The following is a 10,202-nucleotide window of genomic DNA, read 5'->3' as shown; positions in this document are numbered from 1 at the left end:
CCAGCACCGTGACATCCCCCGGCACCCCAATATCCCCTGGCACCTTCCATCATCACCCAGCCATCCCCCAGCACCCTGACACCTCCCAGCACCCCAATATCCCCTGAGACCTCAATATCCCCTGGCACCTCCCATCATCACCCAGCCATCCCCTGGCGCCCTGACACCCACCAGCACCCCGACATCCCTCAACATCCCCCAACATCCCCCGGCCCTCGACATCCCCCGGCGGCGGTTGGAATTGCGGTAACTGTCGCCAGGCGGTGGCAGGGAGGGGAGGGCAGCCCTGGGCAGGTGAGCAGCTCCTTTCCTTCTGCAATGTCACCGCTCCGCTCGTGGCACACGCTCCTACTGCTGAAAATGGAGCGGCTGAAAGCTGGGAAGGTTTTCCCCCCCGTTCTCAGAAAAGCGGCGCAATGTCCCTGCCGTGAGTGGCCCTGCCGTGTCCCCCGGGAGCCTGGGCTGTCACCTTCCCGTGCTCTGGCTGCTGGGGCCGGAGGGTGCAAGGCACAGAGCACAGTGCTGCGTCCCCCCAGCCCGTGGCCTCCTGATCTTTCCATAAGGGACGAGCCCTCGCCAATGGCCAGGGCAGGGGTGAGGGGGAAGAGGTGTCACCCTGTCCCTCGGCCCCGCCTCACACCAGGAGAGTTCCCAGCATTTTCCTGTCACTTGCACAGGGCCAAAGTGATGAGTTAGAGACCACCCAGCTCCTCCAGGGCAGTGCTGACATCGGTGCTGCCCGTGCCACCCAAACCCGAGCACTTCCAGGACTGAAAATTCCGTTTCCCAGGAGATCAAGCGCCAGAAGGTGCTGTTGGCCCCGGAACACCAAGTGCTCTGTCAGGAGGGTCCCGATGCAGGGGACAGCTGGCCTTTGTCCTTAGCTGATGCAGATGCCACCATGGCCCCTGTGTCCCTGCAGTCACATTCCAATGACGGCCAAGCCAAGGATTTCACTCGTGTCCTGCCGTTCCAGCTCTCCGTGACCATCCTGGGTAAAGCTGCTCTGATTTCCCACTGGTTTCCCCTAAGGGCCAGGAATGGTCTCCAGTGGGGATTAGCCAACCTGTCCCTTTAACTCCCCAGGGTTTTTGGATCAGAAATCCCTGAATGCTTGTTCTGCTGTGAATAGCCACTGGGAATTCCTGGTCAGGCAGCTCCGGGAGGACCAGGAGTGTCGCAGCACAGCGCAGAAGAACCTGCTGCGCCTGAAGGTGGGATACCTGCGCTCCTGCCATTATCATGCAGTTTAAAAAGAGCAGGTTTTGGTGCTGCCCAAGATGCTAAATGGAAATTCCTGTGCCAGAGGCTGCCCCCACCTCTGCCATGGCCCTTCCACCTCCAGGTGCAGGGCAATGCCAGGTCACATTTCACACTGCCAGAAGAGGGAGCACCAGAGAACGGCTTTTATTCTCCTGTAGAGAGCCTGTGACTCTAGAAACGGATCCAAATATGCTTCAAGAGAGCAGAGTTTGGTCTCAATGAAAATTTCCAGCGGTAGTGGAGGTTGGGCAGAGCTACAGCAGCTCCCAAGGCAGCTCAGGAATGAGCTCCACTTGCTCCACACAGGGCAGGGGAACGCAAGTGAGGAGCTGGGGGCCGTGGTTGGAACTTGCAAATGCAGAAATCCTGGGACAGGCCTGGCCTGGCCTGGCCAGCAGCACCTGCCACAGACCAGTGAGAGTGAAGGAACCTCCCCCAAGAGACAGCCTGGAGCCTCTGCTGCTGTGGGTTGTGAAGGGAGCACAGGAACTCAGCTCTGTGCTGGCCTCCACAAAAGGCTTCAGGGAAGGTTTCACAGGCTAGAAATGAATCTTGAGTGTTCACCAAGGTGTTTTGAGAGCCTCTCATCCCAAGTCAGTTTGGATTCTGAATCAGCTGAGTGCCTGCCAAAGATGAGACGAGCTCAACATTTTGCACCTTAGTAAAAGCTTAAGACTAGAGTTTGGGAAAATAATAAAAAGGAAATCTTTTTCACCAGAAGTTAAACCTTAGATAGACAAAGTGCTAAATGTAAGCCAGGTCTCATAAAGAAGGCAGAGTGTGCAGCTGAGCTTTGCAGGAGCCTCAGCACCCCGAGGAGATGAGCAGCACCCCCTGCCTGCCTGGACTCTCCACAACTGTTGCCTCTCTTGATTTATTTCAGGAGTTGTGTCCTAGAAAAGCCATCCCAAACTACGCTAAAAGAGTCGATGTGCAAATTCCCCAGTTAAATGATGAGGGTGAGGTGATTGAAGTGAAGGAGAAGGAGCAGAAGAAGAGACGTAGATCAAAGGTTTGTTGGAGGCTCTTTGCCTGCCATGGGTGCTGCATGCCAGCGTTTGGGGATGAGAGACGACAGTTCTTGGCAGACAGCACAGGGAATTTGGAATTGCTCTGTTCTGTCCCACTCCCACTTTTGGATTGCCCCACAGTGAGCAGTTTGTAGGGCTCAGGGCTTGCTCAGCACCTTCCCACGTGGGAGGGAGTTTGGGAGGCATTCCCAAACCTCTGCCCCATCCTCGTGTGCCCCCAGTCATGGAACAATCCTGGGGCCAGGGGCCTTCTTCCCACAGAATAAAGGGTGCAGCTCTCAGGGCTTCCATTTCTGCCACAAAACACAGCCTGGGAACAGCCCTGGACTAAGCAGAGCCTTGCTGCTCTCTGGTTTTCCTCACCAACACCCTGAGTCTGTGCTGGGCTCATCCCTAGGGCTGATATGCTCAGTGCTATGGAATAATGCTGCACTCCTGCCTCCCTGAGTTGCTTTTCCTTGTTTCTCTTGCCATCAGACAGAGGATTTCAGTCTGCACGAAGCCTACCAGGGACTGAAAACTCACAAGATTGAGCTGGAGGAGAGGAATGTCTTCTGTGGCCCCTACAAGACCCATGTCCTCCTGGAGCAGTGAGTGGAGTGCCCAGCAGTGGGGCCAAGAGCAGCTTTAGGAAAGCTGTTCCATTCCCTGTGATCCTCCTGGAGGCTGGAGAAGGGTCCCTCCATGTCACTGTTAAGAAATCTCCATTTTTTAAAAAAAGATACCGAGATAAGCTGTTTTTAAAGAAATAAGGGTTAGTGATCCCTGGTGTATCCCATGGGATATGGGGCAGGGAGGAGCCCTCGCCCCTCTGCCCACCCTGATACAAAGGGAAATGTGCAGATTTAGGGACTGTGGTGGTGCCCTGCAAAGGATTCAGGGTGCTGCCCACCCTGCTCAGTGAAACGCAGCAAAATGCTGAGCCAGGGCTGGCAGCTGGCTAAAGCTCACCCCAGGCACTGCTTGTGTGCAGGTCAGACAGGAGGAGGAGAGCCCACTACAGTGGAGGGGACTGGGTGGCTGCTGCCAGCAGGAGGGTGAGGCTGCTGGGGGTGCCAGCAGGGCAGGACATGCCCCTGCTGCTCCACGGCCACACCGGGCCCTGCAGGGCTCTGTGCCTCCGTGAGGACAAGGGGCTCCTGCTCAGCACCACCAGCTGGGACCTCAGCATCAGGTGAGCTGGGCTGTGCCTGGGACACACAGCCCCTGGAAAACCAGGGGTAAAACCTCCGTGCTGAGCCTGACTCGATCACTACAATTTCTCTGACGGCTCAGCGCAACAGCTGCTGGTTGTAACCTGGTGTGTGGGAGAAGAGCTGGGCACATTAAATAGGAAATAATAATAGAATCACCTCTTAAAATTCATCTGGTTTCTCCTCTCTTGGGATGGTTCTCTGTAGGTGCTGGGACATTCACAGTGGTGCCTGTGTGAGAACCTTCTCGGGTCATTATGCCACAGTCACCTGCCTGCATTCCCACCAGGAGCACTTTGTGTCGGGAGCTGGGGATGGCGTGGTGAAAGGTGAGGGCAGCCCGGGGAATCTCTGCAGGAAACAGGCAGAGGGCAGGGGGCTGGAAGCTGAGGGAGTGGGACACGGATGGGGTGGAAGGAAGGCTGTGACTCAGAGGGTGTTTCACAAGAGCCTAAGCTGAGGACATGCACACACAGCCTCTGATTGTGTCAGGGACTAAATTCTTGTTATTTCTGCTTTGAATCAGAATTAATTGCTTTGTGGCGGTGAAGCCATCCCAACCCTTGGGCATGTGGTACCAGCTTTGAGCTCTGCCAGATGTTTCCTTATGGAATAAAGGTGGAAAAGATGTGCTTTTTCTGGACTTCACATTTAAATTTTTTTGCCTTACAATTATGCTTTTTAAGCCAACACTCAGCTCCTCACAGAGCTGCAGGTACAAGGTGTGAGTGTAACCCAACAGTATTTTTTAATGCACGTTGTACTCCCAAAACTCATCCTTGGGGCAGATGTATTTTTAACTCTCCTCCCTTTTGCCCCAACAGTGTGGAGCTTGAAGAGTGGGAAATGTCTGAAGACCCTGATGCACAGCAGCCCTGTGTGTGCAGTGAGGATGGACGGGACCCACGTGGTCAGTGGGGGTCACCGAGGGCTGGTGAAGGTCTGGAGTGCTGAGTCAGGGGCTCTGATCAAGGTGAGTTTCCTCTTGGGTGGATAATTCTGTGCTAAATGGTCAAAACACTCTGCTAGTTCATGACGGCTTTTTGCACTTGCTGCAGACTTTCTCAAAAAGAAAATAAACCTTCCTAAACAACCCCCAAGCAGTCTAAACCAGTCAAAGAAACTGCAGATAATTAAAAAACTGGCTTGCAGCCAGCTGCTGATTTTAAGGCAGGGTGTGATTTGCTTCACCCCCTTCACTGCTTGGTCTCTGTAGATTTGTTCATCTCTGCTCCCTCAGAAACCTTTTGAACCAGAGAAGATGATGGGAGAGCTTCAGTACCCTGGGGGTGGAGGCACCAGGGGTCAGGGTTCCCAAAATGGGAACCTTGCTCTCAGGAGCAGATTCTGGAGCTGAAGCAGCTGGGCAGCTGTGGGAGCACTGAGCCCATGAATTCTCTGATCAGGTGTCCAGGATCAGTGTCAGTCCATTCCTGGGAGAGGAGGGAAGCTCTTTACCTGTGCAGAAATGGAGGGATAGCCCAGATATCTCAGATATCCCAGCTCCAGATGAGCCCTTTCCCCCACAGACATGGCAGCCCCCTCTTCCCTCCTGGGACAACATTCTAGAGACCACAAAGGTCTTGGTGGAGTGACACCTCTTTATCGCATGTAATAAAGATGGAAAAGGGATGTTATTCCATGCCAGGAGCTCAGCAGCAGCACCAAGCCCAGAACGTTTCACTGACTATAAAACAGAGTTATCCATAGGGTGCACTGGTGCAATAACACCCTGTAAAACCATATCAGTCTGGTCTCCTGAAAGCCATAGGACACCTCAGACAGACTTATATCCAGATTACTGACAGTGCTGCACCTTCTTCTTTTACTTTGCAGACATTAGAGAGGCACCAAGGCCCAGTTCTCTGCCTGTCCTTTGACCAGTGGCACCTTGTCACAGGGAGCAGTGATGGATATGCCCTGGGATGGAGCATGTTGGGGAAATTTAGGAGATGCCTGATAGCTTTCTTCCATCCCAAGTAGGAATCAGATGTGTTTCGAGTTGTGTTCAACAGTGGACTGAACCTGTAAAGAAAATGTGCCCCTTACAGGACCAGAAAATGTCTTAATTACTACTCTGAGGATTTGAAATATCCCCACTTTCACCAACCTTTATTCCAAAGGCTCTGTCAGGCACCACATGGTCAGCACAAGCAGCATTTTCAGTAAAGACCTGGAACAACCTGAAATGCAAACCCACAACACTTTATCACTACCAGGGATGACTAGAGAGAGACAGAGCACAGCCCAGTATTCCAAGTAACCTTTGCTGTGCGGCACAGAGTGTCACATCACCTGGGCAGGAGTAGAGGTGGCCCAGTTTCATGCTGACCAACTTTGTGTTGTGCCATTCTCTCAAACTTTAATTGTCTCTAGAACTGTGAAAACTGGAGAATCATATGGTTTTCATTGGTTTTCCTGGACAAAACCCTGAAATTTCAAATGCAGCAGATGGCCATGACCATATGGTTGCTATGGGGAGCATGGAATCACAGAATCCCAGAATGGTTTGGGTTGGAAGGGACCTTAAAGATCACCTCATTCCAACCCCCTGCCAAGGGCAGGGACACCTTCCAGTGGAAGGATGCACTGGGCTGTTGGTTTGGCCGTGGAGTGATCTGAGACTTCTCTGTCAGACCTTTGCAATGTCCACATCAGCTCCGCAGTGCAGCCACAGCTCTGCTTCTCCTCCAGGCCACAAGAGCTCTCTGACCATTTCTCCTTGTGCGAGCACCATGGAAGTGCCAACCCTCACCTGGTGTGTTTTCAGGGAAGTGCTGTCCCTGGAGTTCCTGTACCTCAGAGTCATCAGTGGCTGTGCTGATGGACACATTCGGATATTCAGCTTCCTGACTGGAGCCTGCCTCCAAGTGCTGGAGCCCAGCAGCAGCGGGGACCCCGTGTCTGCTCTCTATGTGGCAGGAAACAGGTGGGTGACGGCAGCTGCCAGTAGGCTCTGACCCAGATTTGCTAGATCACACTGAAATTTAAGGATCTGTGTGCTTTTCCTTCTCACAAATAACTTTTAAAGGGCTCCACTATTTATTAACTGCTTCAATAATCTGGTTTAGTTCACAATGACTGAAGAGATTTCCTTAGTCTTTTCAAAAATGTACAATTTCTTGTTTCTTTATAGCTGAAGATACAGACCCAACTGGACAGCTAAATTCAGAAATTTTGGGGAGATTGGAGAATCAAACCAATACCTGACAGTCTCTGTCTGTTCCCTGACCTACAGCCTCCTTATAAATGCCAATAATGAAAAATTCTTCCAGGTTCATTTACTTTTGCACTTCTAACTAAAGGTGGCTCCCAGCTTCTGTGGAAGCAATGGGTAAAACCCTGCTGTGGTTTCAAGGGTGGGTTGGCCACGCTCTAAAACACAGCAATAAATGGGCAGCTATGGAGATGTTAACTTCATCCCAACCAGACCAGCACAGTTCTTAAATCCTCACTTAGATGTCCCTGACAATAAGGTATTTGTAATTAGGTGCTTCCATCCTTTAGCACTGCTTTGATGTAGCTATGTCCACTGCTGGAAATTTTCATCCTGATTATTTTTAAATTAATTTTGCCTTGGAGCTGGATGAAAAGAACCCCAGAGACTCAGACAGAGCATGAGTTAAGATGTGCAGTGTGTGATTGCTGGGGTTAACTGCTCCTCCAAGGAAAGGTGATGATCTTGGATCTGTGTGAGGCCCTGCGGGTTGTGTTGCACAGGAGCCCCTCACACAGGACCTGCCGTATCTGTGATTCCTCCTGTGCTTTTGTGGCTCTTCCCTCCCTGCTGCAGGGTGGTGACCAATTCCCCCAGCAGACTGCTGCTGCTCCAGTTCGAGGCTGTGCTGTGGGACTATTCCCTGCCTGCCGACAGAGAGGTGCTGAAGAAGGAGAAGAAGTCCCAGAAGGGGAAGCACGAGGGCTCCAGTGCAGAGCAGCAGCGAGCTCAGGACAAATCCCCGAGACCTCGGCAGCCACCAAAGAGCCGTGGAAGACCCAAAAGTATCACACTGAGCCTCTGTTTTCCTGGCTTTTCTAATCTGAGTTACAAACCAAGCAGCCACTGCTTTCAGCCCAGCAAATATTCAGACTCTCCTGTTGTCAAGAGCAGATGTGCTGTTCCATTTCAATGGTTCTGTCATTTTCTAGGCTTATGTGAAACCTTTCTGCCTCTTTACAAGGCTTTGGTGTAAATTCAACGCATTTTTCAAGACAGGCACTGTCATTTTCCAACTGAGTAAGACAGAAATCAGTAGTAGTATTCATATTCACACAGCTGGTGGGCTTGGAAACACGCTGCTGATTCAGGGCTTGAATTATTCATTACAAACATCCGAGAAAGTGAGAGAACACCTACATCCAGGATCTGCCATCACTGGGAAAGGCAACTGCACAGAAACAGGCACCTTTTCAATTGTAACACAGTGATGTTATTTTGTTTTTAGTCAGAGCTATTAAACACAGTGTGATGACAAATCCTTCAGCTCCACAAACTGAGTATTTCAGATGAACTGATGGGCTGGGAAAAGGTTCCTGCTTTTCAGGCCAGCAGATGCCAACTGATGCTCTGGTTGACAAAAGACAGGACCCAGGGAATGGCTGGGGTTGGATTTAGGGCAAGGTTCTTCCCCCAGAGGGTGCTGGACACTGCCCATTCTCCCCAGGGAATGGGCACGGCCCCAGAGCTGCGGGAGCCTTTGGACAGCACTGCCAGGGATGCCCAGGGTGAGATTGTTGGGGGGTCTATGCAGGGACAGGAACTGCACTGGCTGATCCCTGTGGCTTCCTCTCAGCTCAGCTTATTCTGTGATTCTCTGTCTCTTTGCTCTGCCTGGGAAAACCTCTGAACCCCAAATATGTTTTTGTTTTTGGCTACAGGTGATGAAGCCGAACAGGGCCCTGCTCCTCCTGCACCTGCAGAGCCAGAGGCCACTGTGGAGTACGAGCTGCCCCAGACAGACCCAAGCCGTCCCATGTCCCCTGACAAGTTCCTCCTGACAATTGGCACCCTGCAGAACTCCTGCAAGGCAGCCCCAGGCAGCGCCAGCCTCGAGCTCTCTGGAAAAGCCAGAGGGGCGCAGCAGCAGCGCCCTGGGAAGGTGCCCATGTCCAGAACGCCCCTGCAGCACCAGGAGGAGCAGGCAGCTCAGCTGCAGCGTGCCAGGCTGCACAGGCATTCTCTGACCATGACAAGGATCTCAACTCCCTTTGAAACCAAAATGCTGTGGCTCAGGCTGGAGAACTCCTTGTATGGCCCCGCTGTGAAATCCTCCATCCCTGCTCCCTGTGTTGTACGTCCCAAGTTTTGTGGCTCACTGGGAGAAAGGAAAATTCCCAGTGGCCCTGTGAAAGACACTGCTGGCCCCAAAGATGGGCATCAGCTCACTGATCTCTGCACGATCTCAGCTTCTTTGGAGCTGGTCCAGCCAACACCTGGCACAGCTGCACAGAGCAATGAAGCTCCCAGGAGAATAAAGCCATTCTGCCCCTCCAGTTCCCGCAGGGACAGTGGGTTCAGACTCCTGACAGCAGAGCAGGAGGTGCAGGAGGCAGCTGTGGCAGCTCAGCATCAGGCACAGCAGGCAAAGCCCACGGAAGATAAAGAAAGAGCCAGAAGGAAAGCCTGGCTGAGGAAAATTAGAGGCCTACCTGTGGATTCTTTTACTGGGGAGAGGAAAACACCTGCTCCAGAACTTGGGCCTAACACATTTATCTGAGGTGATCTCTGAGTCCAGCCAACAGCCACCACCTGGCATTCTGGAGTCCAGCTGAGTCTGCCACGTGGATTTAAATTTAAAATACAGATATATTCATTTATATATATTTAAGTATATTTGGTATAGTTAAGTATACTCCCTGTGGTTTTAAGTGTAAAGCACACCCCCACTGTAATTCCTAAGAAATACTGCTGGTATATTCAGCTATTTCTCAAGGCAGTGAATGGACTGAGCCCTCTCCTGGATTTAACTCCCTAAACCTGCTGACCTTACTGACATGGCACTGTCTGACACCTCAGGACAGGCCAACCCTGTGAGAATAATAATAATAAAAACATCTTAGCAGAGCTTCTGCGGATTGATTAGGCTGTAGGAGCTGAGGATGTGTGGACCGAAAGCTGATGGATCAGTGGCACAAAGCCTGCATGGAGGCCAGTAACTGGGGGTTGAGCCTGGGTCTGATTTTGTTTCACATCACCATTAATTAAAGCTCTGGACCATGGGCAGGGTGCCCTGAGGTGCCACCAGCCCCAGAGAGGAGCTGCCATTTAGAGGGACCCAGCCAGGCTGGACAGAGCTGAGAGAGCCCTTGGCAAGTTCAGCAGAGGAGGCTCCAGTGCTGAACTGGGGAGGAACAGCCCCAAGACCTGTGGAAAGCAGCTTAAACTTCATTTCTGTGAAATGCAAAATAGGGTAAAGGGCTCAACTTCCCCATTTTTGTGGATAAATGCCTACATGTACTGGATTGTGGATTGTCCTGTCCATGGCAGGGGGATGGAACTGGATGGTCTTTAAGCATTCTTCCAACCCCAACCATTCTGTGATCCTGTGATTTTGTGGTTTCCACTAATGCTGGGCACTTAACAGGAGGACAAAGACCTTTCTAGTATTTGAAAAAAGCTGTTTATCTAGCTTTGTGTACCAAAAACCTGTGGCACAAGAGGTTTGAGACAGGCCAATTCTGCCCATGGTCACGTCCAGGCGCTTTCAGCAGCAGT

At 51.8% G+C, this 10,202-nt stretch overlaps 1 protein-coding gene across 1 annotated transcript; it reads left to right on the top strand.

Annotated features, from left to right (window-relative positions):
* Positions 1 to 901: 901 nt before the first annotated feature.
* On the top strand, positions 902 to 9,496 carry LOC310916831 (F-box/WD repeat-containing protein 10-like; the record flags this gene model as incomplete). Its single annotated transcript, XM_083874700.1, has 11 exons — positions 902 to 995; positions 1,087 to 1,214; positions 2,147 to 2,275; positions 2,772 to 2,884; positions 3,268 to 3,468; positions 3,695 to 3,816; positions 4,312 to 4,460; positions 5,324 to 5,466; positions 6,258 to 6,416; positions 7,281 to 7,489; positions 8,366 to 9,496. 11 exons carry the CDS (start codon positions 902 to 904, stop codon positions 9,202 to 9,204), a joined length of 2,286 nt encoding a protein of 761 aa, XP_083730826.1. The 3' UTR covers positions 9,205 to 9,496.
* Between the last annotated feature and the right edge of the window lie 706 nt (positions 9,497 to 10,202).

This window comes from Zosterops lateralis (genome assembly GCF_965231275.1).
Source record: "Zosterops lateralis genome assembly, chromosome: 18".
Lineage (NCBI taxonomy): Eukaryota > Metazoa > Chordata > Aves > Passeriformes > Zosteropidae > Zosterops > Zosterops lateralis.
The sequence above is the reverse complement of the archived record's forward strand: the minus strand, read 5'-3'. Positions and strand labels throughout refer to the sequence as shown.